Source organism: Eublepharis macularius, chromosome 3, assembly GCF_028583425.1.
Source record: "Eublepharis macularius isolate TG4126 chromosome 3, MPM_Emac_v1.0, whole genome shotgun sequence".
Classification (NCBI taxonomy): Eukaryota; Metazoa; Chordata; class Lepidosauria; order Squamata; family Eublepharidae; genus Eublepharis; species Eublepharis macularius.
In genome coordinates this window covers 153,682,450-153,709,904 of record NC_072792.1, presented here as the reverse complement: position 1 = coordinate 153,709,904, position 27,455 = coordinate 153,682,450, and the positions used below count along the sequence as shown (strand labels likewise).

The window sequence follows — 27,455 nt, the reverse complement described above, 5'->3', positions numbered from 1 at the left end:
GCTCACCCAGCCCCTAACATTAAAAAATACTGTACTCTAGCCTAAAGTAGCTCCAATTCTTTTGGAAGATGACTAAAAATGAATTGAAAAGCAGATAATGGGCCAGATTATAGCCCTCAAATCACAACAAAGTGCACTACAATATTCTTCTTTTATTTAGTTTACAGAAGAATCTATCAGTACAGGTTGCAGAAAGAAAATGTTTAGTGCTATTTACAATTTGTTTTAAAACTCTGCTCTATACAAATTTAATTTTGATCATTATGAACAATATCTTTGTAGGCCTACTGCATATAAAGCATTTTGTCAAAGCAATAACATTGAATAAAATAACCCATTATGTTTAAATGAAGTTGATCATTCAGAAAACACAGAACATTTGTAAGGGCCCATGGACTCAAATACAGAACACAATGTCAACCTGCAATTTTTTTAAAGCCTAGAGCTATTTATATGGATTATTATTGTATTATTCTACACGCCAATCTATATTTAAGTTCTATAGTTATGTTTTTATAAGATTTTTATTAAATATATTCTACATATTTGTAATTTCAACTAGGAAGAATTTCTCCCCAGTGGAAAAATATAAAATCTTTTATAATTTTTTTACAGGTTTAGATGAAACTAACTCATGCTTTAGTGCTGTGCAAAAATTGTTTTAGCATATCAATTTTTAAATTGTTTGTATGAAATAAAAGAATGGCATCCTTTGTTAACTACATATGCTTTTAAAAACCAGCTTCTGATTTCCAATACAATTGCAAGCACTAATATCAAATGTAGATTACATAAACAAAAAGTCATCATATGGCAGAGAATTTTTCTTTTTTTCTCTTTTAGTTATTCCTTTGAAGTCACTAATGAGTAAGCATGACACTGGACACTAAGGTACAGATGAATAAGAATGACTGAAAAACATCAATTGTTGATATTCAAAGACATAAAATTGATTAGTAAATGAGGTCTTCTAATATTTATGCACATTAATAAAAGCCTATGAACTACAGGAAATTACCCCTCCCATATTAAGGCTAGGAAATGCACTCTCTGCACTTATTTGTGCTGTCTGAACAAGCACTCAACTAATGTATGAGAGAAGAGTGCACGTTAATGAAAAAAAAATTCAGTTTGAACAGCCCTCTACAGAGTGCTTAGAAATTACAGGCACATTGTTTGTTGCAATGAAAATATATAATGTCTAAAATCAGACTTAATTTTAGTTAGCATTTTGTGCCAGTTTGGCCACTAAGGTTGATTTAGGTAGAATTTAATAATGACTTCCCCCCTCCCCCTTCAGCTGGCCATTATTGAATAAAAGAAAAAAGAAAAGACTGCCGATAGTATTTTCCAGTGTTGAATCATTTCTCTGCATTTGAAATACTTAGAACTTTTGTTGATGAGGTCTATATATTGTGAACTTTTGTGTGTGTGTGTTTTAGTGCAAATTGCATCTATAAATCTTGATTGGTTAAAGCGGGTTAAGGATGATTTATGACAACAAAATGATTCTTGTTGAAGAGAATAGTTAACCTTTTCCTGAAGACAGAATGCATTGGAGAAGTGATGCATTAATAAGCTTGTACAACAACCAAAAAGTAAGGGGCGAAGTTGTTCATTGTTCTTGAAAAAAATGTGAGTGTTCATGTAATATTTCAGTTCAATGGATTTACAGATAGGCTCTTCCTAAGGGTGCCTGAAGCCATGTTGGTCTCCTCTAGTCCAGCGGCATGAAAGACAAAAACTATTTTACATCACAAGTAGCAGATACAGCAGAGCTTTTACAGGATTACACAGCAATTGCTCTCTCCAGTTTTTTCACGATTTCTCTGACCTATAGAAGAATGAAAAGAAGAGGTTTAAAACTATTAATATAATCTATGGTTTGACATGAGTGTGTGATATAAGGGTTAGTTTGGAATAATTCTAAATCAGTCTAAAAATTTGGAGTAAAGCATGTCAGTTGGACAGCTAAGTGGGCATTTACAGTAGCTGGGTTTTTTTTTAATTGCTGTTTTTTTAAACCTACCCTCTGGGTTTCTCCTCAAGAAGATTTATTCATAAATCTTGAAGGAGTTACCTTATGTTAAACAAATGCAGCAAAAGGACAGAGACTTTAGATTGTGTGCCACTGCCTACAGAGTCCAGTTTACTGATGCTGCAGAAATAGATTTTGGAAGGAGCAAGGAAGGCTTTCATTGATTCACCAACTGACCATGGGTAGCATTCAGATTAGGACTGGGAAGCATTCAGATTAGACTACTACCGTGTGCTCTATGTGGCAGCCTGTGATTTGAGGAATGCCTGTAGACTTCAATAGGTTGAAATGCAGCAGCTAGGGTCTAACTGGTACTGGTCATGATCAGCATACAAGACTGATACTGTGTCAACTCCACTACTTCTTGGTTTGTTTCTGGGCCCCATTAAGCTTTAAATGCAAACCCTGTTCAAGATCTGAGATCAGCTTCCAGCTTCATCAACCCATATTGTTAGAAGGGAAATTAGGGGTGACAGGCTATGAAATTTTTACCTCCTGAATTTTTTCCCTCCAGGTCTTCTACTGATCTATTTCATAGAATATATGTCTATTTCAAGTGAACTTTGGAACCAGGACGAGCTTTTGTTTTCTTACACTGTCTTTTTTTGCTGCTGCCTGGATTTTACATGTGTTTTGTTTTTATCCATTATTATTTGGAGCTAGTGCCGTTTATGCATGTATTCTCCTAAATAAAAAAGTTAAAAGCCAAATTCTGCTAAGCTTACCTTGAGAGTTTGGCTCTGGCAATGTCTCTCTCGCCACCAAATGCATCACTGTTGTTTTACCAAATGGAAGTTTTAATGCTGTGTGAAAAGAAGTAGGAAAATGGTTAATATACCTCTTCACCTCTACATAAGATGCAAACAATGCTGGAAATTAATTTACAAGATTAGTATCATTTTCAAAGCCTGCTGGCATGTTAGGGTTGCCAAATCTGGCTTGGGAAATTTCTGGAGATTTAGGGGTTGATTTGAGGAAGGGAGTTCAGAGAGGGATGTGATGCCATAGAGTCCACCCTCCAAAGCTGCCATTTCCTCCTGGGGAACTGATTTCTGTAAGTCCAGAGATCAACTGTAATTTCAGGAGGTTTTAAAATGTTTACTTGTAAAGCACTTTGTACTTTGGTTAATGGACACTTTAGGTATGATACTTGCAGTGGGGTTACCAGTAGAGATGGGCACAAACTGCATTACGAACTTCAAAACCCCACAAAATTGGTGATCGCGCAATTGCGATCCAGCGGTTCGTGATTGTCCTTGGCCAACGAACCAGCGTTCGGAAGAAGCCTGGTTCAGTGCTTTCAGCCGCGGTTCGGGAAGCCAGACAGTCAGGCGCCAGCAATCAATTCCCCTGGAAACAGAGCCAGGGGAATGCCGTAACTCTGTCTGCGCTCCTTCTGTCGCCCTGGAAACCCAAATGGAAGCTCAGCTTTCCTTGATCGGCAGGTCTTCCTTCCAACCACGGAGCTGCAAAGCAGTTACAAGTTGGGAGAAGACACCCAGGGGAGGGAGGGGGAAGGGGGTGTTCTGTAGCCATGGGCACTCCAATCTCATCCCTGCAAACCCGGATAGGCAGCTCTGACGGCCAAACACAGACCTCCTGCGTTGCTCAATGGGACCCATGCTTATAAATAGCCATGGGCTCCCAGGCTGGGTTTCGCTTTCAGTGAGCAGTAGAGTGGGACAGAGCTCTTGCTTGCCACTTGCTAGCCTTTGGGAAGAGAGACTGAGAGTATAATTGAGCTTGGATTTGGGGGATAGGGATCTATCTCCTCTGGTTCCAGGGCTGCTGGCCCTGGGGCCAAGCTTAGTGGACACCTCGGCTAAGGGCTCACAGTATCACTGCCTGGTGGTCAGGCTTGTGGGTGTGCTGCTGGGCTAGGGATCTAGCCTCAGCCTCTGGTTCCAGGGCTGCTGCCATGCCCCGTGGCCAAGCTCAGTGGGCATCTCAGCTGAGGGCTCACATTAGCGCCTGATCTGTTCAGGTCTGTGGGAGTGGTGGGCTAGGGCTCTAGTCCCTCCCTCCCTCTGGTGCCAGGGCTGCTGCCAGGCTCTGGGGCCAAGCTCAGTGGTCAGGTCTGTGGGAGTGGTGGGCTAGGGTTCTAGTCCCTCTCTCCCTCTGGTGCTAGGGCTGCTGCCTGGCTCTGGGGCCAAGCTCATTTGGCACCTGGGCTGAGGGCTCACAGTATTATTTCCAGTGCCTGATATGGTGGTCAGGCATCTTGGTGTGCTGGGCTAGGGCTCTAGCCTCAGCCTGTGGTTCCAGGGCTGCTGCCAGGCTCTCGGGCCAAGCTCAGTGGGCAGCGCGGCGGAGGGCACACAGAGTCATCTCCTTTCCTGTCCTCCTTAATTCTACTTTGGTGGCACAATGAGTCTTCCTCTTGTGTTGGCTGCCTAGGGTGGTTGTGGGGTGAAGTGCGATGGCAGTCCTCCTGGTTCAGCAGTATTGGGTGTGGCTCGGGGGCCACCCCCAGTCCGAATGACATGTCCTCTCCCTCCCACGCCAGGAATACCAGGGCGCTCCTCTTTGGACTGGCGGTTGCAGGGGGATCTTCCCACTTACCCCCCACATGACAGGTCCTCTCCCTCCCATTCTTTCTGGAAAGGCAGGAAGGTGGGTGATGCTGATGGCAGCCTCCTTTGGGCACTTGCGCCCAAGGTGCAAGGTGAGGACCTGTAGTTGCTGGGGGATCAGGCCCCCATCCAAATGTCATGTCCTCTCGCACCCATGCCAGGAATACCAGCGTGCTCCTCCTTGGCCTGGCGGGCGGGCACATGGGGGGTGCCGCCGGTGAGCGGTCAGACCCCCCTGCCCCCAAAAGGGGAGGCGGCTCATCACTGCTTCCCGGTGCCCGCTGGGCCCAGCAGCCACTGCCAATACCCACCTTCCTACATTGCTGGGAATACCAGTGCGCTCCTTTTTGGCCTGGTGGGCAGGCACATGGGGGGTGCCACTGGCGAGCAGCCAGACCCCCCGCCCCCTAAAGGGGAGGTGGCTCGTCACCCCCTCCCCATGCCCGCTAGGCCTGGCGGCCACCACCAATACTCACCTTCCGGCCTGCGCCGGGAATACCAGCGCACTCCTTCTTGGCCTGGCGGGCTGGCACATGGGGGGTGCTGCCAGCGAGTGGCCAGACCCCGCCGCCGCCTCCCTGTGCCTGCCACGCCTGGCAGCCACCGTCAAAACCCACCTTCTGTACACTGGGCCGTCAACCGGCGGCTCTACTTGTATAGAGTGGGAGTTTCCTGGGGGCCTTGGATTGGAGAGGGTATAACTCCAAGATTCCTTTTGCAATCTTGTCCAAACTTGGGTGATGGCTGTAGGAGAGTCTGCAAATGACTCCCCGGGAATATGGGCACTCTAAGTGCCACGGGGGCCATTCTGCGCCCCACAAACTGCGAACCATGAACCGGTTCGGAAACGGAAAATGTTCATTGCGGTTCGCGCAACTTCAGGATCGTCATCAGCACCGAACCACGAACCGCTGGTTCATTAAATTTTTTTGGTTCGTGCCCATGTCTAGTTACCAGCCTCAAGATGGGATCTGGAGTTCTCCTGGAATTACAGCTGATCTCCTAAGTAAATATTGTTAGTGAAATCCAGCCCCAATAATGCTTATAAGAGTTAATACAATTCTAAGTAATATTTTTGTCCCATTAAAGTATTGTTAATTGATAATTTTAAAAACTATTGTTAATTTTAAGTAATCTTATTTTAGATTATTTGCCTTGAAGCAATTCCTTTTTATCTTCTACCATTTGTTACGGACTAAGGAATAAGAAAAGTAACTGAAGTAGAAACTAATTTCAGAGTGGTAGCCATATTAGTCTTTTGAAGCAAAATTGAACAAGACCCAAGAGCATTTCAAGACTAACAAAACATTCCAAATATGCTTTCAAGAGTTAGGCTCTATGCATCTGATAATCTTTGACTCATGAAAGATTATGCTGGAAAACATTTTATTAGTCTTCAAGGTGCTACTGGACTCCAAAGCATTAACTGCTGATGTCAGTTTAACCTTAAATAGACTGATAAATGTATGTTTGGACTGTGACAAACACAAATTTCTAGGTATAATAAGTAACTGCACCTTAGAGCAGTCAGCCAAGGAACCATCAAGAGGAGAGATATTCCTGGACTGGTGTGAGATTAAGCCTTGCTGAACCAGTAGGGAATACCAACCGCAGTGGTACTAAATTTAGCATTTTAAAAAATAGAAAGCTATCCACAGATGTCCGCATATTTTCAAATATGTGGGGCATAGTCAAAAAGGAAGAAAGACTTAATTCTACTAGGATTCTGGGAAGTTAATTAAATCCACAGTAATTGGGGGGAAAGGTTGCTAAAGGATGCTATGGAGATTGCAGAAAAGCCGAAGAAATTCTATATCTGTTTTCACTGCAGAAGATACTGGGAGTTAATCACACTGGAACTACTACCTGGGAATATCTGAAGAACTGAGTCAAATAGAAGGGCTAAGTGACAAATTAAAGACTACTGAAGGCACATACTCAAAGGTTCTTGAGCTGAGATGTGAAATCGTTGATCTCTTAACAGCAACATGCAACTTTACACTAAAATCAGCCTCCCTACAAGAACAGGAAAGTAACAATTACAATGTAGATTGTTATAAAAAGGAATCTAAATGGATCCATGAAATTATAGGCTAGTTAATTTACAATCCATTCTGGGAAAATTAATGGAAACTGTTAAAGATAGAATTAATACACGCACAGAGGAACAAAGTCCCTATTGAGGAAGAATCAACAATGGTTCTGTGAAGGAAAGTCCTACTTTGGAGTTCTTTGAGCATATTAATGTGGATAAAAACAAGCTGTCAGACATTATAAACAAGTATAGGTCAGGAGTAAATGGATGGTCCTCACAACAGAGGGAGGTAAAAATTGAAGTCTTCCAGGACTGATACTATTTAATTTACTCATAAAAGATGTGAAAATGGGAATAAGCAATAAAGTGGCTAAGTTTGCAGATGACACAAACTATGCAAGATGGTGAAAACCAGAGCAGATTGTAGGGAGCTCCACAATAATGTCACCACACCAGGTGAGTGGGCAACATGGTAAACAAGGTTAAATGTAAAATAAGCATAACAAGACACACAAAGAAAGAAAAAAATCTCAACCTGATGTATACACTAATGGGGTCTAAACTGACAGTTACTGATCAGAACAGAGCCCATGAAGGATAGCTCAAAAATGTCAACTTACCATGCAGCAGTAGTGAGAATGAAATTTCTGCACTGAAGATCATTCAGAAAGGGAGTGAAAATAAAACAGCCAGTATCATAATGCCCTTATACTGACCAATAGTGTGGCTGCAGTTGTACTACTTGCAGTTCTGATTGCTGCATCTCAAAAAGGATATCATAGATGCAAAAAAGGCAGCTAAGGGTCAGTGGGGCTGCAACATTTTCTCTACAGAAAATAGCTAAAGTGTTTGGGGCTAATAGGCTTAGGGGGGAAAACAAACTAAGGTCAAGGTTTATAAAGTGATGCATGATGTATAAAGAATGAAAAAAGAACTTAATAAAATTTTACAAGATAAGATAATGATGTCAGTATAATGTATTCTGTAGTGATTTTTTAAAAAAGAAAACCCAGCATGAAGTGACAAAAATTGGTATCGCCATATCATTGGATTTTAAAATCACACTCAGAAAGACATGCCACAAGGGGGCACAATTGAACTGCTTTTGTACTGGAAGAGGACCATTTACTACTTGCATACTCAAGGCTATGCTAGACACAGCAAGAATTATTCCTTCATTCTAATTCTCAGTTTCTCACCCTATTCATAGTGCTGAGATTTTGGACACTGTTATGCAATTCTCATAACCTCTATTTAGAATACTGATTATACAGGAAGTTTTTTTTTAAATGGCTTTGCAATGTAAAAGTGGCACACTGAGATCAATATCCAAAGTACTTCTACAATTGAGACAAAATTTCCAATCTCTAAGAATTTTAGTTTACAATAGTTTAGTTTACAGTATCTGAAGAATGACTCTAAGTGTAAACTACAGCATACCAATCCTCATTGAAATCTTTCTATGACCTTGGATATTTATTTTTACCAATACATGGTGCAGCCTAGGGCTCAATTAGAAACATAACATTGCAGATTTATTTAAAAACAGTGACTAGATTGCTCCCAAAGTTAAGCACTTTTAAATTTTACCAATTTCACCAAGAAGGCATTAAATTATGCTCAAGATCAATGTATTTTAACTCTGAGTAGATGATGTTCAGTATATTGCTAAAAATCATGCAATGCTACTATTCCCATTTTATAGATCAGCCCAAGATTACACACCGTACTCAGCTCTCCATACCTCCTAATGTCACGTTGCCATGAAGAAACCGTCCTTGATAAATAAGCCGCAGAATATTTGGACTGCTCACCTGTTCTTCTTCCCAGTCTGAAAAAGCACAAGAAGAGCATCAAGAGTATTAATACCTTATTTTATCTCATAAGGTCCTTAAGACAGCTCACACTATGGTTGTGCAATTTGGTATATCTGGTCCAAAAATATACCCCAAAACAACCTTAGAGGTATTTGGGGGGGGGGGTATATTCTGGAATTCCATTCAAATATGGGATTCTTGGATATACCAATATTGGTGTTCCCAGTTAATTCAGAAAATATTCAGAATTAACTGAGTCCATTATTCCCTATGGGGTAATCTTTCCAAGGCTAGAAGGATTGTTTTGGGAGCAAATGAGTTGCACCAAAATTGCAACAGTGAGGGCTGGCTATCCTCTAAAGACAACCACCACCACCCATCAAGTTTCAAGTTGATTGGGTCAAGGAGTCCAATTCTATGGGACCCTGAACAAAATCCGCCCCCAGCTACTCTCCACTGTATCATATGGGGGGAGCCAATGCTTTTTCCAGGACAAAAAAGCCTTAGTGAAAAACTCAAGACCCAAAGCATCTCCAAAAGAACTAACAAAGCCCAACAAAACTGGGGAATCCAAGCAAAACCAATCAGGCAGAAGGCACGCATCCTCATCTTGAAATTGCGCGTGTGTGTGTGTGTTTTGTTTTTCCTTTCACAGGTTTCCCTGGTCAAAGAGGGAGGGAGAAGAAGGTGATTCCCATAGGAGAATGGAATCACACATAGGAAGAGTTGAACTGTCTGTCATATCACAATGATTCTCTCATAGACCATATGAGAAAAACATTGATTGTACAGCTGTTTGCATGAAAACAGCCACTCTACTCCCTCCCCTCAAATACTCCACCACAGGAAATAACAGACCTAGTTATTTTTGGAATCCTAGGGCGGGGGGGGGGGGAACGGATTCAAATACAAAACTGGTATTTTTGTACCCTAATATTTATTGGATTCCCCAGTACCCAAATCCAAAAAATACTGATTTGTTTTAGTGCACACCCCTAACTCACACAATGTAAATGACTGTATACATAAAATATCTATTACATAAATGCTAGCTTCCTTCAAATACGGAGAGGGAAGAACCCCCTTATATTTTAATCCATAAAAATGGCAGTAAGAATGGTTGGCAGAGGAATTAGGAGGCAGGAATTTCAGTCATTTTCAGCTAATAATAACAACCCTGTCAAGCTACAACTACTAACAGAAAACATAGTATATTATGAAAATTAACAACTTTGGGTGGGATCTTCACCAGAGAAAACGTAGTGCTCCTTACAGAATTAAGATGTATCATCACCTCCCCTCTGCAACTACCTATAACAATGAAAAGCTAAGCTTAAGGGCTGGAGAAATTCTGCAGCAGCACCCACCACTGTAAGCAGAAGCAGTAAGGTCCTTTGGATTCAGCCCACAGATAAATGAGCTGCCATCTCTGGTTTTGGTTTAAGTCATAGAACTTTACTCATATTTCAAGAAACTTACAATGTATTCCAATGGCTAAGCCCAACAAAACTGGATTACCCCTTAAATGGCAGGTGCCCAGATGCAAGAGCAAAAAACTGATGCAACCTCTGATTGCCAGCTCTTGAAAGAGACTAGCATCAGTTTGGGCTAAATGAACATACTTAATTAGAAGCTAAATTAGCTTTTCACCAAATCGATGCTGATCTTTGTAAGTATAATAGTTTAGAATATGTCATGATGAAACAAAGCAGAAAAAGGTCATGCTTCCCAAGTTTGCACTTCAACTTTTCCAAATCAGAAAAAAACCTATTTTAATCCATAAGTATGGTCAGAAAATACCCAGTTAAGCCACATTATTAAAAGACAACAATGAAAATACCTGGAAATTACTCCAATATATGTAAGAAAAAGAGTAAGTTGTTTCTAATATAGAACAATTTTTAAAAAGTGGAATGGGAAGGAGGGAGGAGTCGACTTAACACGGTCCTTAATGTTTAAAAAGCATCGAACCCAGATACCTATTGCATGATTCAGCACTTCTTTCAACTCAAAACATTTTGGAGGTGAGAACAAGAAAGCCCAGATCAATACTGAATACTTATCTTTATTTTATCTTTATGCTGATAAGCATAAAGCAATTACTACAGGTAAACTGTGATTTTTCACTTTCTTTGGAATCACAAAGAGGCTGCAATCTTAACAGCCTTAAAACAGAAAAGCGGCAATCTTAACAGCTTCCTAGGAATAAGCCCCACTGAATAAAATGGTACTTCTGAGTAGGCCTGTAAGGATTGCTCCCAAAGTCACTTAATTGTACAATTAAAAAAATTTGAGTTTATGACATGGTACAGTTTAGGGGGGAAAATTTAGTCCCAAATGCAGTGAAGGATTAAGGAGTGTAGCCCCCTCCTCCTTTTAAAAGTATATAATACTTATCTTTGGTGTCATAATTACATGTGCCAATCTAGGATTGAGCTCATTACTCTAATTTCATTAAGTTTCTTTTGTTACACTGTGAAACGAACAACTTGAATATTCAAGAACATAGTCAGAAATAGAAGTGAACCAACACACAAATCGATAATATTCTATTCAATGCCAACATTTAGAAAACCAGACAAAGATGGCAAACACTGTACACAACTCCAAGTAGCTAAACAGTAGTAATAATTCAGATTTGTTTTTATCTTTATGCTGTAATATCCAGTCTACAAGGTCTGCAAAACTGCTTTGACTGAGCAATAGCTTCAAAAAGAGGTTCTGGACATAACTTGCAGGATATTTCTATAGTCATCACACATTAAATTACAATTAATACAGACATTTAAAAGCTTGTTCTAGGCCACAAAAGCTTATCTGAGCTAAGCCACATAATAATGCAAGAGATTCAGCAGCCATTTCAGTACAGTATTTCATGCTGGCTGAACCTCTGCACCATTTTTAAATGTCTTAGTGCCTTGATAAGAAGACCATTTCAGATATTTGCTCTGATTATGTTTTTAAAGAACCTTAAGAAGAAAAACTCACGCCGTCTAGCAAGTAAGCACTGCAAAAGATACCTTCTTTAAAGGAAATGTACACTCAAAGGAGCTTCCCAAACGCCCAGAAGAAAAGTGATCTAGGGTTTTTTTTTTAACCTCTGGGCCAGTTACCAGAAATTGAGGAAGACGAAAATAAAACTAGGATTTTGATAGGGAGGATCATAGGTAAAGGTAAAGGCAAGTCCCCTGTGCAAGCCCCAAGTCTTTACTGACCCACGGTGGGACATCGCATCATGACGTTTTCTTGGCAGACTTTTTATGGGGTGGTTTACCATTGCCTTCCCCAGTCATCTACACTTTACCCCCAGGAAACTGGGTACTCATTTTACCAACCTCGGAAGGATGGAAGGCTGAGTGAACCTTGAGCCGGCTACCTGAACCCAGCTTCTGCCAGGATCAAACTCAGGTCATGAGCAGAGCTTGGGCTGCAGTACTGCAGCTTACCACTCTGTGCCACGGAGCAGAGATAATAAAAGTCAAGGAAATAATAATAACAACATTCGATTTATATATTGCCCTTCAGGACAACTTAATGCCCACTCAGAGGGGTTTACAAAATGTGTTATTGTTATCCCCAGGACAAACACCCTGTGAGGTGGGTGGGGCTGAGAGAGCTCTGAGAGAGCTGTGACTGATCCAAGGTCACCCAGCTGGCTTCAAGCGGAGGAGTAGGGAATCAAACCCGGTTCTCCAGATTAGAGTCCCGCACTCTTAACCACTACACCAAACTACACTTGCTTCAGCTTAATGCTTTTCTTCTTCATCATTACTACATATTAACATGGTTCAGGCCTACATTCCGTTCAAAAGGTTTTTGCAATATATTTTCTTGTTTATCTAGCCAGAGAATCTACTGGGGATATCATCCAATATACAGAACTGTAATGTTTGAGTTGGTCCTCAGTGTAGCTGCAAAATTCTGCCTGTTGATCCTTGGTCTCTGCTTTAAAAAAACTTAGTTTTCTAATGCTAGACAATCTATCTAGAATGTGTCATTACATAAGGGACTCATATCCCTTAAGCATAAACTTGGGTCAATCATAGCTTCTTGGAGCTCTCTCAGCCCCTCTCACCTCACAGGTTGATTGTTGTGTGGATAATAATAACATACTTTGTAAACCGCTCTGAGTGGGCATTAAGTTGTCCTGAAAGGCGGTATATAAATAGAATGTTATTAATGTTATTATCAAGCCATTATCTTTGAGGCAAGATGTTATTCTTGCCTCAGGACACATTTTGCTCAGTTCCCAGCCATGTGCTCAGTATATGTGTGTTCTGAATCCAAATACCAACCCTCAAGTTCGCTTGAGCCCACTCTTCTCTCCATGAAACGCTGGTGGTTTTGCTGCTGCTCCCATAGACCCCCCCCTTCTCTTCATGACTGGTAAGTATCACTCCATCCCAATTATTCTCTCCCACTTTCCACCCTGTTTTCTAGCTAGCCTTCTATATATGATGTGTGTGTTCTATGCTTGCTTGATTTCCTTTTATTCTTTTTTAAATAAAGAGGCCTTTCCTATTGAAATATGCCCGTTTATTTGAGCGTTCTCTAAGGAAACAATCCTGGTACACATAGGTGGAGATTTCCCGGTTATCTCTTCTCGTTGCATCTCTTTGAATGTTAATTCCCCCAATTCACAAGGAGACCCTTCATTTGGGTAACAATACCAGAGTGGCTCTCCAAATAGAGGACAAATTATGTTAGGGAAATACTATCTCAGGGAAATATATTAGCTTGGGAGTCAACAGGGATTTAAATAAGTTGCAATAAACAGCAATTTCTCTTATGACCTACAAGGAGGTCATGCTTATTGCAGTTTTGCAGAAATACAACCTGCTTCCTCAGTGAACTATGTTCTGATATTGTACAATGTGAAAGCATTAGCTTATCTCACTTCTGATGAAAAAAAAACAGTCTGCCATGACTTCCCCATTAAAACAAGTAAAAATCTCAAGTGTTTATATATGCCAATAATTGTTGGTTCAAGAGGATAAAACCAGTGAAATTACATATAATAAAGCTTTTATAAATTCTTATGCTAGAAATCCATTTCTAAACAACACTGCAATCCATCTGCATATATGCAAGTAGAAAGAACACTCTCCATGTTGTTTACAGAAGGCGACAGGATTCCCATGTGCTCAAAAAGCTCTGCCTTCAATAGAAGGCAAGGCTTTTAGCTGTAGCTGCTGAGTACTTTACATGTGATATTGAAAGCACTGTATACAGTCACAGTGTACAAATGAAGAAGTTGGTAACTGAAGCAGAATCAACATTCCGAGAAACTTCCCTTTCACAGATGGGGAAGTGTCCATGCTACACATACAAGATTCACATCCTTGCATTCCAATTTTCATTAATACAGAACTATACTGCAGACCAGAGCATGATGCAAAGGCCTGTGCTTACTTGTCAAAGCATCTTTCCCTTGAGTGTGAATTTTTCTTACTGATCTAAATTACAAGTATTAGTTAAGATAGCACAGCTATTAAATTATTAATGTTAACCAGATTTAAAAATCAAATTAGAACAGAAATGCTCACCTTTGGCTCTTCCGAGCACCATTCACAAATATGACACCCACTTCGTGCTTCAAAAAAGTAGATAAAGCTATTGCCTAGTGAGGGTTGTGGATGGTTGGTAGTTTCCAGTTAGCACAGAGACAAGTTCTAACCAACCTGTTTCTTGCCACACTGGAATTCAACCTGAATGTTATTTTTAACTTAAGAAAGCACCACTGGTTGTCACCTATAGCTCCCAGCTCAAACCCATCCAACGTATCATCAGGGTTCTACAGCCCATCCTGGAAAACGATGCCTCTCTCTCACAAGCCCTGGGTGGAAGACCTCTCCTTGCCTACAGACAGCCCCCATAACCTTAAATGACTTCTCACTAACAACATGAATCAGCTAGCAGAGTCACCAACACAGGCACCAGACCCTGCAACAGACCCAGATGCCAACTCTGCCCTCATATCTACCTAGGAAATACGATTACAGGACCCAATGGCGTCAACTACGCTATCTCTGGCTCTTACAGCTGCTCATCCTCCAATGTGGTATATGCCCTCATGTGCCAATAATGTCCATCTGCTCTGTACATTGGACAAACCAGCCAAACTCTGTGCAAAAGAATAAATAGACATAAATCTGACATTAAAAATGGCAACATCCAGAAACCAGTGGGAGAACACTTCAATCTACCAGGACATTCCATCAAGGATTTAAAGGTCACCATAGTTCAACAGAAACTTTTCAAAAACAATATCCAACAGGAAACTGCTGAATTGGAATTCATATGTAAATTTGACTCAGTCAGACTTGGACTGAATAGAGATTATGAATGGTTATCTCATTATCAGAACTGCCTTTCAGGCATTCTATTCAGATTCAGCTACGGAGGGGAGAGGTCACACCCTGCCTGGATTGTGCACTCTACCTCTTTCATGACTTTTGCAGCTGATTTGCATCTACTCCCCCCTCCCCTCACCACCTATATATATCTGGCCAGTTTCTTCATACCTTCCATGCATCTGACGAAGAGAGCTGTGGTTCTCAAAAACTTATGCTACAGTAAATTTGGTTAGTCCTAAAGGTGCTACTGGACTCTACTATTTTTGCTACTACAGACTAACACAGCTAACTCCTCTGGAATGATCACCTAACATACAGTTACGATCTTAATAACCTTTTCTACATGGGTTATTTGCCCTGGGTTTGTTGCTGCTGGGAAGTAGCGTGCCACACATTTCCCCATTGCATTGTGGTGCATTTATGCACTTCCTGTGTCCCCCCCCTTTCCCCCCAAATCTGCTCTCCTGTGAAGTTTTCGGGAAAGATCACAGCAAAGCCTGGATGGCTGCCATGAGGATGGGAAAGTCAGGTTTTTCCAGAGCTCGCCCACACAGCAGCCATTTTCTCTTCACCACTCCCTGTGTAATCCATCTCTGTACTGTGCCACTGAGGCAGGGGATTTTTGAGGGTTTTTACAAACTGAAAGTTGACATATTGGTATATTGACATAATGGTACAGTAGCAGGAAACAGCAGGATATGGCCGCGGGGGTGGGAAAACCCATCTGGAAGCCACACTACTGCTGCACTGCGTTGGTAGCAACAGAAACAAGGGAGCTTTCAAAGTAAGGCATCACTATGTGAAATAGGCCATGCTCAGACACAGGACTGCAGTCCAAGACTTGAATCCCATACCTCTGATCTGTGTGCACTTCTCTCCAGGCAGTAAGGAGGCAGTTTTCTGCTGCAGTTAGATTTCTCTTACACTTGACACATTGGTACTTTTTGAAAAACACAGGAATTGTACAAACGGAAGCGTCTAACACTGAGGGAAGTGAGCTCTGCAGGGAATGACTGCCTCAGCCATGCCTAGAGAGAATCATGTGTGAAACAACAGTGTAAGATCTAAGCCTAAGGACATATACCTGTGCACGGATGCCATGTGTACATTTGGCAGGATCTGAGTACAGTATCACCTTAGAGACCAACAAGATTTTCAGGGTATAAGCTTTTGAGAGTCAAAGCTCCCTTTCTTTGGATACTAAGAAAGCTTTGACTCTCAACAGCTTATACCATGAAAAGCTTGTTGGTCTCTAAGGTGCCACTAGACTCAAATGCAGACCAACACAGCTACCTACCTGAAACTATGTATACATTCAGATTATGTTTGAGGAACATGAGCACTCAACACTGTTTGGCAGCTAACTTGAGTTGGGAAACACCAGTTGCTACAAAATAATGTTAGGAGGATGCAGCTTCCAAGGGCAAAGCATTATGTGGATGCTAAACCCTTTCCTACCACTTTTCCTTCCAACTTCTTCTCATACACTTTTCATCCAGCTCAGCTTTCCATACATTAGTTGGTCACTGAACATACAGATCCAGAATAAGATGCAACGTTTACTGTAGAGCTTTCCCATGTATCTCTCCCATTCCACTTTGATCTGCATTAGCAGGCCAATGACATTCATTATTATAAAAGCTAGGTAGAAAAAAGATATAGAAAATATGTGGCAAGGCAGAAATACAGGAGCAATATAATACCATCCATATTCAATATTTCTGACATTCTAAATTGGGAAATAAAGATTCTGTCCTATTTGCCCTCCTCAATAGTTTTAAAGTAATAAATGAACATAAAATAATTTTAAAACTATATATTACTTACCCATTGGCCAGTTATCATATACATGTTTTGCAATGTCTGCTGCCGAATCATTTGGAGAGAATAAGAATTCTTTTGTTTTTCCACTTACCAAGATGAGGCGCAAATTTATCTGCCAAAGTAAATAATGAACAGGAAAGTGTGTCAAAATTACATAACTTTATACTGATGGATTATGATGACTAAAATATGGATTATGATGACTAAAATATGACTAAAATAACACTGAATCAATGAGGCATGATTATTTTTAAAAACCCAGGTATCTTTGTTGGTAATTGTATAAGAGAGCAAACAAAGACATAAACATAGACATGCAGTTAAAAGAATCCTATGGAATATTGTAACAAAGCTTCAAAAACAAGTCATCCAATTTAAACTCTGGAAATAAAGACAAAAGCTAGCAATGATCAACTACACAGAAGTTACCATACCTAGCTTTTCAGAAAATTGAACAACAAAGCACCTAACCATCTACAGAAAAAAAATTAAGTTAAAATGTTTGAAAACTAGCCCATTGCAATTAGGTAGGACTGCCACAAGTTATCATCTGCTCTCACATTTCTGATACAAAAATATCTTTCAAAAGCAATACAAAACTGTCAGAAACTGTGACATATTAATCTAAGATGCTGGAATTTCACAGAATATGGCAGGACGTATGGCAGATGGATTCAAGACACTTCTTACTATTACCCTGCAATAGAGGAAACCCTAGTGATAAGTTATAAACTATCTATGTATTCATTTTTAACAACTAAGACTGCTTGAAATACCTACGCCTCAAATTCAGTTCTATGCACATATTTTCTGTACATAAACCTGAACGGCAACATACACATAAATACAATTGCAATGAACAAGCATGGGCATTCAGTCTACGTTGTTGGTTCTTGCTCCAGTTAAGTGATACACAGTTTTCCTTATCTAGATTTAAGTTTGAGCATCTGTTTTATATTTGATTCCTTTGACAATAATGAACTGCTTAATGGAGACTCTTATCGTGGTTATTTAGTGTTGGTGGGAAAAAGGATTTTATAGATCTATGGAAATATTCAAACAATGAAATAACGGACCTTAAAAGATCCCCTTAAAAAATACACTAATTATGTCATCTCCCCCCATAAAAACCTTACTGAAGAATATTAGGAAATGAAATGCAGAGAGGAACCTATATACTTTTGAGCTAGTTGCTAGTTTTGTTAGCAATGTGTTATTTGCACACCCCCACATCTTACGATTTGCAGCAGGGTGTTTTATAAAAACTCAGTTTGCAAACAAGTAACATAAGCACGTTATTAGAATCTTCTCCATACCATAAGGATTTAAAAAAATAAGGTCTTAAAAGTTTAAGACAGAGATACATGGCAGTAAGCATATCTCATTTTAAAACCTTTTGAAGATTTTTTTTATTTTTAGTTAAATAATAAATATGTGCAACAAATGCTAAGATATAAAAGGCTAACTGTGGGTGATTCCCCACTAGTGGTTTTCCGTGGTTCAGCTTCCAAATGACCTCAATTTTTTTTTGTGTTTCCACATGTGGGAAGGCGATCCTAGCAGCAGCTTCGAAATCACTGCAGGTTTTGTCCGTTTTTTTTCCTTCCTGCTTTCCCCCAACTTACTTGTCCATTCGCTGCAGATTAGGGATTTTAATCGTGCAAAATTCTTTATCCAATATTCTCCCCACCCTTGCCCTTTTCTCCTGCCCTTCGAATCAACTAAATTTGATTGGTTGATCACGTTTTTCAAGCCACACTCTCTACCCTTCCCCTTCCCCTCTTGTTTCTCTCTTTATATATATATATATATATATAAATAAAAACACTGCAACGTTTCTACATGTCTATGCAGAAACATATCCTGTGTCACGTGATGACAGCTGCCCAATAACGGGTCAATTTTTCAACGCGCCAAATTTGTTACTTGTTGCTTGCTGACAGCTTCTGAGACAGAGGGAAAGCAGGGTCATTGGTAATAATTTTCCCTCCACATGTCAATAACCAATACTCATTCCATGATATCGGCGGGAAATGCTCTGACCTATCAGATGTGTTTGTTTGATACAACGTTTATACGTAGCGACAGCTTTTTGGGAAAAAAAATTAAAAAATAAAGAAGACACACATCTGTCGACACTTCCCCCGGAAAAAGCGATGAGGAATTGACTTTTATACTGGCAAACTCCGCACGATGGACTTTGAGCATGATGAAATGAAATGTCAATGCGAAACAAAAGCCTTAACGGGGAATCGGAGAGCGGTGGATTCGTATGACTCCACTGCAGCGTGACTGCTCAGAAAGTCCGATCAAAGTCGATCATGCGGAATCTCCTAGTGTTGCCAACGGCTCACTTCTTGTCCTGGCGCAGGTACACTGAGGGGTCTGTGGGCGTGCCTGTGCCAGGATAAGAAGTCATCTAGTCATGGCTGCTGTGGGGTCTTGGTAGGGCAGCGTCAGGCTCCCTGCCACTTGCACCAGGCTTCTGAGGGCTGCAGAAGGGGAGCGGGGACGGCAGCAGGGAGGCCCTGTATGATGCTGCCGCCCAGCGTGTGGCCTTGGGAGGACTGCACAGCTGCAGAGGCAACAGTTAGGTACACTGTGCCACAGAGGCAGCAAGAAGGCCCTGAGCAACACTGCAGCCCAGTACAGGGCCTTGAGAGAGCTGCGCTGCCACAGCCATGGAGGCAATGAGGAGGCTCGGTGCACTGCACCGCAGAGACAGCAATAAGGCCACAGCAGGGGGCTCCCTGCCACCTCCATGGTCTTGGGAGGGCAGTGCGGGCACGGCCCTCCAAAAGCCCCACTGCTACAGCCCGTTGTATTTTTTTTGCCTAATGGGCTCTGTTGCTAGTTAGGATATAAATATTTTATTCTTTATTAGAAGCAGCTGTTTCGCTACATGGGGCAACATCTACTTAAACACCTGAGAATGTTCTGTCATGGTTCTGGACATATTCTGGAACCAAAATAAGAGCTCCAATTGATTTGACCCATCTCTAATACTTTAAGTTCTATCACTAGTTAACACCTTTCAACTTGAGTGGCATTGTTTAGTTAAGAACAGAAGAACCAATGTAATACAAAAGCGCAGTGACACATTAAAGACTAATAACATTTATTTCAGGTAGGTAGCTGTGTTGGTCTGTAGAACAGCAGGATTTGAGTCCAATGACACTTTAGAGACCAACAAGATTTCTAGTTTAAGCTTTCCAGGGTCAAAGCTCCCTTTCTTCAAATATCTGAAGGATATCTTGTTGGTCTCCAACATGTTTTTCAATATGACCTTCCATGAGTTTTATCAATCAATAATCCCAATACTGAGCCCAAGAGCAGCCAATTTTAATTTCCAATACTATAAATCAAAGTTACCTAATGTACAATACATAAATTCTTGATCACAACCTATAAAACTGGAATATAATTTAGCCAAGAGGGATTAATATACTTTCATCCCTCTTGGCTAAATTAATTTTCATTCTTAAGAAATCCATGTCATTATTATGTATTTTGTACTTCTCATTACTGTACTAGCTGGTAGTGAGTTTTGATTTTCAAAATAAAGAAGGGTGATACTACTGTAAAGTAGGAATGGGTTTCAAGGCATTTGTTCTAATTTACAAAAAATGCCTTTGAATGGCATTAACAAATATATGGCAGAGATAACCATCAATACTGTAGTAGATGGGCTAAATTTCAGGATACTAATTGTTTTATAGATTGTTCATTATTTTTGTATAGTTTCCTTGTGTTGTAAGCTCCGCTCCCCGAAAAATTGACATAGGTTTTTGTTAAATAAAAAATTAAAGTATGGTTATTTTAGGCAAACAATGGTCACCAGAACATTTACTCTCACTACAGTTACTGTTTCATGGGAGCAATAAACTATACAACCATAAGGCCAAATAAATCTCTTCAGGGTACTGAAAGATTTGTGCTTGTGCACATTTTGTGAGACACAAAGCATAAGGAAAGAGAGATTGATACAGAGTATTCTGGTGCATTTCAAAGACAGACCGTAACAGCCCCACCCACTTATACAAGGGCTCACTCAACACAACTTTCATTAGCTACAAACATTTGCAATAAAAAATTGTGTTTCTTATATCATGCATCATTTCCCCCCTCACACAAAGAGAATTCCAGAGTAAAAATAAATTGGCATGCCATCACTTAAAAAGAAGTGAGTTTATCATGTTAGCACTGCATAGATTTTAAAAAATTGATGACATAAACATTTCCTACATTCCAGTTATCTCCATAAATGAAAATATATGGCATTACACAACAATTGTGTTTGAGTGTGTATGTGTTGTATAGGTATATGACAGGTATTTGGGAATGACTACAACTCTGTTCATCAGGTAAACAAATGCAAACATGTATTTACAGCCATAGAATCTATGAGGTAATTTGCTAAAAAGGACATTTTTCAAAAATAGACAGTTTTAAAAAATGTATTCAAAATAGGTCTTCTGATTGTTGGAAACTTGGCATGCAGTTTTTAAAAAAGGTTTTACATATGTAGGCATGATATTCTGCTGAAAGTCTACTTGCACTATGAAGTTTATAGCAAATTATACTCTAGTCTAGAAAGGTTGTATTTGGTGAGCTGAGAATACTAACAAATCCCATTGATAGTAATAGAAAAGGTGTCTGGTTTTATGTTCACTATAAGGAGATTCCATCCTTTTTGCCTTCCCTTCCCTCTTGTTCAGGCTCTGAGGGAGCTGGGGGGGGGGGAGTCTGTGCTGTGGAAACCTGCATTTTCAGAGGCAAAGAGCCAAGCCACAGGTGACGCCTGACACAGGTTGGACACTTGTCAGCTTCCCTCAAGTTTTGATGGGAAATGTAGGCATCCTGGTCTTGCAGCTGTAATGGAGAGCCAAGCTGTAAAACCAGGACGCCTACATTTCCCATCAAAACTTGAGGGAAGCTGACAAGTGTCCAACCTGTGTAAGGCGTCACTTGTAGCTTGGCTCTTAGTTGATGACAACATGTGAGGGGGGTCTTCTCAGATGCTACCAAGGATCTACCACCCTTTTTAATGAATAAGATTCTCATATTCTCTATAACACCACAACCAACTCAGCTGCGGGGGCCCTTAAGGAATTACTTTTCCTTCCCACTTCTCAGTTAATGAAACAATATACATGTCTATTATAATGTGCAAGTACAGTGTAAGTATTTTTACCACACAAGAAGCATGAAAAAGCAATAATAATGTACTAATGAGCAATTTCTAGCAAAAAAAGTTTTCTTCAGACTAAGAGAGCCAGTTTTGTGTAGTGTTTAAAAGTGCGGGACTCTAATCTGGAGAACCAGGTTTGATTCCCCTCCCCTCTCCTCTACTTGAAGCCAGCTGGGTGACCTTGGGCTAGTCACGGCTCTCTGGAACTCTCTCAGCCCTACCCACCTCACAAGGTGATTGTCGTGAGGATAATAATAACATACTTTGTAAACCGCTGAGTAGGCATTAAGTTGTCCTGAAGGGCGGTATATAAATTGAATATTATTATTATTATTATTATTATTATTTGTAGTAGTAGTAGTAGTAGTAGTAGTAGTAGTAGTAGTAGTAGTAGTAGTAGTATGGTCCACAGTAGTATTATTCTTTACTTCTTTTATTCCTGCTTAAAACTCTCAAAAGGCCAACAATTATCATGAGGTACCTCAGGGGCTTGCATGGTATCCTTGCATGGTTACAGGCACAGCATACACATTACAAAGCAATGTAAATCCATAGCTTTGGTTGAGGTATATATTTTTCTGGTCCATGAGTTATAATTTCATGAATGATTTATACACAAATTATGAACTCTTACACTAAAAATTGTTTTCACAGAACTTAAGATGTCATTGCATCACAGAATAATTATTTTTCAGTTGAAAGTCAGTCACAAAATTTACTTTGAGAAAGTTGCTCTATGACAGACCCTAAAGTCTTAACATAACCAGACTCCTCTTTTAAGAACAGACTCAAACCTGATTAGGGTTCTAATGTACATTGTCTGCTCGAAGCTCAAGACTCTGCTTCCCTACTTCACTCTCCACAAATTAGACCTCAACTCTCGTTCATCTTCCCTCTCCCTAACAATCCAACATTTCCCTGAAAACTGACTGGATGCAGCCTCAGCTTTCAAGGCTGCTCTGGTCTTCACAGGAGATTGGTTGCTTGACAACTGGGGTGAAGGCAGCCTCCTGTCCATCACAAGGGGGAAGTATAAATTCCCTCCCCACACTGTATGAGCAGTCCTGAACATGAGGATTGTAGAGAAAATAGATTTTTGGAGTTGTAAGCACTTCCAACTGCTCTGTCAGTCCATAAGATTGAGGGACCAATTTATTTTTTGCCTTTGTCGAAGGCAGGATTTTTTAACCGTTTCTGACATTGTTTCCCATATAAACCTACCCAACCATTGCAATCTTTGAAGGCTCTACTTCAGGTGTTTCTGCCATCCAAGTCTACATGTAGCATAGTAGTTAAAGTGGTTGGGCTACAAATCAGCACTCTGCTGATTCAAATCCCACTACTGCCATGAGCTCAGCAGGTGGCCTTGGGTTAGCTACTCTTCTCAACCCCAGCTCCCTAGCTGTATTGTGGAGATAATAATAACACTGATCTTGTTCACCTCTCTGAAATGTGGCACTAACCTGTCTAGAAGAGCGGTATATAAGCACAGTTATTATTATTATTATTAATAATAATAACAGCAGCAGCAACCTGAGAAAGGGCCTTCTCCGTTGTGGCAGCATTATTATTGAATTTCCTCCAGGGAAATTAATCTGTCCCCTTTTATTATAGCCTTCTGCCAGTAGGTGAAGACTTTTTTGTTTTGTCTGGCATTCCCTCACTGATTCTCATTTTCACTTCTTCTGTATACTGTTACATGAAATTATATGGATTTTTTAAACAGCCATAACCTCCACTCTTCTCTGAAAACAGAGAATGGGAGATAACTGAATTCAGAAGACAATGCACATCTATGCCACCTGACAAGTAGTGTTAATATACCAGAAGAGAACACTGAGGACACAGCAACTGAGGAACACACACACAAAGGATTATACTTACCATCTGGTGAGAAGCACAGATTCACAGCACTGAATCCCACGTGTCCATATATTTCTCTATCCTCTCTTGTTATAGAACAGTGGGACCACAACAAAAGGGACTGCACAGCAAAGACAATGTTACCAACCAGAAACAAAATATGACTAGCTTACCTTGCATTGCAAATGCACTCATAAAGCAGCAGCCTCTTTCTGGGTAAGACCAAGAATTAACAAACATATACACCAAATCCGTTAACTAGTTTTACTCATTTTAGATTCTAATATGGCTTTATCAATTAAAGCCAGTCAACATTTTGGAGAGAAAAAAACTATCAGGAATAATCCCATAGTTTTAAAAAAGGTAAAGGTAGTCAGTCCCTTGTGCAAGCACCAATTCATTATTGACCCATGAGGAGGACGTCGCATCATGACGTTTTCTTGGCATACTTCTGTTATGGGGTGGTTTGCCTTCTCCAGTCATTTACACTTTACCCTGAGGAAACTGGGTACTCATTTTACCAACCTCGGAAGCATGGAAGGCTGAGTCAACCTTGAGCCAGCTAACTGAACCCAGCTTACGCCAGGATTGAACTCAGGTTGTGAGCAGACCCTATAGTTAAAATATGGTAATTATCACAATGGATGATGCTGAAGACAGAGATGACTGAATAAGGAAGAAGATTTCTTCATCAAGATATTAAAAAGCTTAAAACAGAGAAGCTGTTCATGACCAAACTAGTCATATTTTCCTTAGCAAGAAAACAACACAAATTGCAATTGAAGTGGAAGGTATGCATTTTACTTTTTCAGAAATTTCCTGTGTCTCAGTGGTTTACTGAACAAGACAGTTAACTACATGAAATTGGTAGGACTTAAAGTAAACTAGAAATGTGATAAAAAAAACATTAATGTAAGCTGTGGAAACATTACCCCTTGAAATCCAAGCACATCAGATTTCAGCTTATAGGAGTGAAAATATAAAGGAGTTTAAGTAATCATTATGTACACTTTGGCAGTTGGCCAAAGTTTAAAATGTTAAAGTAAAAGAAGTTATTAAAAGCAAGAAGTAATACATTAGATTTTAAAAAACTACGTCTATGAAAGTTTTCATGCTCAACTGAACAGGGCCAGTGCAACCATTGAGGCGGTGAGGCAGGCACCGCGGGGCCGGAGGGGGTGCCGGGGCAGAGGCACACGCCGCAAAGCTGGCGTGCCTGGCCCACAGCTGCTGCTGCAGCCGGCAACCCTGCGTTGCTGCCGCTGCTGCCGCCACACACACCCCGCCTGGGCGCAGCAGCCACAGGCCAGGCACGGCAGGCGGCCAGGGCGGCGTGCAGAGTGCGGGCAGCCTCCTTATGGCACCCCAGCCACCCGCCAGCCAATGGGCCTGGCTTTGCTGTGTGATGACATCATCACGTGATGACATCATCACGCAGTCCGGGGGTGTGCATGCGCTGCGCATGCGCGCACAGGAGGGTGGCCACAGGTGCCAGAAACTCTGGCGCTGGTGGTGCAACTGAAGCATTTGCTTAAAAGTACTGTGGAGCTGATCTGCTCTAGCAGAAATAAGCAACCCACACTTGAATAAGCTAAAACCAAGAGGCTCACTTTCTCTTAATTAGTTTTTGTTAAATTTAGCTCTTAGTAAGCATTTAACCACACAAAGCAGAGAAGATCAAGGGTAAGGATGCTGCCCATTTCCCTTGAGCAAAACTGCATTAACAAACATTGACATTGCTTTTGCACAGCTATAGCTGTTATATGAAGCATTAACCTCAACTTGTTCTCAGTGCATGATACACAAAACACAACAAAGCTAAGAACCAATGGCTTGTAAATATAGAGCTGATGTATCTGGTTACTTTGTTTTGCCACATAATGCATAAGTATTCTACTAACAACATTTCTTGTGATTAAATATAAAATTTCATTTATAAAAGGGTTAGCCAGCTAACAACAGGAGGGATTTGTTTAATTAAGAACAATCCTATAATTGTATTTGGGGGAAATAAAGGAAGACTAGAAATTCAACTGCTGCATATGTTATTAGAAACAACCCTTACAGAACCTAACAACTATAAAAAAAACTTAAAATAAAATTCCACTGATTAAAATTTATATAACTTATTCACTTGGAATTGCTTTCACGTGTCTCCTGAGCATTTGTGAAGGGGGAAGGTAAAGTAGTCTAGATTTGTTAATATGAATGCCGCCTCCCCTTCAAGTCCACGCGCACTAATAGCAAATATTCTGGATATTTGGCAAATATTTGCTCTTTCACAATGTCATGCTAATTTCAAACATTTCACAGTAACAGTTAATATTTGTACATAGTAAAACTTACATAAGTTACAGTTATTCAAAGTTCAAATTCAGATGAATAATTCAAAATGATGCTAGAAACCATTTTTAAAAGACAAGTTGAAAAGTATTTTAGCTCTAAGTATTGGTTAACCTATATATATATGCAACATACATATTTCTTTTCTGTAATGGGAAAGCTACCCATTACAACTCTCTCCATAACAAAAATCTGTTTATTACATAAAATCTTCTCTTTATAGTTTCTCATACCTATTTCATCAAAACATTTATACCTTGCCTTTCATTTCAGCTGGCTGTGGTCCAGGCAGCTTACAAATTCAAATTTAAAACACGATATACAATAAGACTGTAAATAAACCTCCTTCTCCAATGGAAAAGTCTCAAATCACAGAAACATTTACAAATTTACAGCTTTCTTTTGCAAAGATCAATCAACAGTCACAAGATATACATAGTAAAAAAGGAGTAGCAGCTATAACTGGAGGGACACACAGCTGAAAGTAAACCATTCTTTCCAAAATTGTGTGTCTGTCAAATACTACACAAAGCTATAAAAAAGACCTGGGGTTTTAAAAGAAAGAAGAAAACTGCATTTGTTAAAGAAAGTAGTTATCAAGTGGCCTATTGTCTTGACCTCCCTAAGGCTCTCAGCAGCTATTCATGTGAACATGGCCAATTTGCATCAACCTGTGACAAGAGATACTGTCACTTAGTGGTGCCACAGGAAACTAAGATATCTCTAAGATATCTCCTCTTACCACTAGCATCCTCATTTTGAAAGTATATGAAACTAATGACAAGTAGTTTTCCCACAAATGTAACTGAGTACAATCTGTACATTGATGAGGATATATAACTCTGTGTAAGCAGCCCAGCAATTCTGAGAGCAACATTAGATTCAGGAATCACTAAGGCAAAATGGGCATATGCCTTATTTGCCCTCCCAGTTAAAAAATAATTTCATTTACTCATGATACACAAATGCAGGCTTGTGTGCTAATCAGTGTGTCCTCCCCGTCCCCGTCCCCCTCACCCCCTTGAATTTTAATTCTGAATCAAATCCTGGTTTAGAATCTCAATCTGCTGGAGAGGAAACTAACCCTGGTTAACTTCATGGTTGCATTAGAAACTCTCCTTGTAAATAGTAATCGCCATGGGGGCAGAGAGGAAAGAGAACGGGCCCATAGCAGCCCAGAAACAGGCTAGGCTCACACACATCATGGCTAACTCAATGTCTGAATGTAATCTGGGAGTTAACAGAATTTTATTGTAATAAACCAAAAGAATTGCAGATGGATGGATGGATGGATGGATGGATGGATGGATGGATGGATGGATGGATGGATGGATGGATGGATGGATGGATGGATGGATGTAATATCACACAGTATCAGTAGTAATGTCACTGAGGGTTCCCAGGTTAGAGTATTC

The 27,455-nt window shown here is 40.3% G+C and overlaps 1 protein-coding gene across 1 annotated transcript in view; it reads right to left on the bottom strand.

Annotated features, from left to right (window-relative positions):
- Window positions 1-137: 137 nt before the first annotated feature.
- Window positions 138-27,455, bottom strand: part of UBL3 (ubiquitin like 3) — a 75,536-nt gene continuing 48,218 nt past the window's right edge. The window contains exons 2-5 of the mRNA XM_054973650.1: window positions 16,647-16,755; window positions 8,391-8,477; window positions 2,764-2,841; window positions 138-1,834 (exon numbers count right to left, since the gene is read on the bottom strand). Coding sequence (XP_054829625.1) covers window positions 1,782-1,834; window positions 2,764-2,841; window positions 8,391-8,477; window positions 16,647-16,755 — 327 coding nt within the window. The 3' untranslated portion in view covers window positions 138-1,781. The remainder of the gene's footprint in view (window positions 1,835-2,763; window positions 2,842-8,390; window positions 8,478-16,646; window positions 16,756-27,455) is intronic.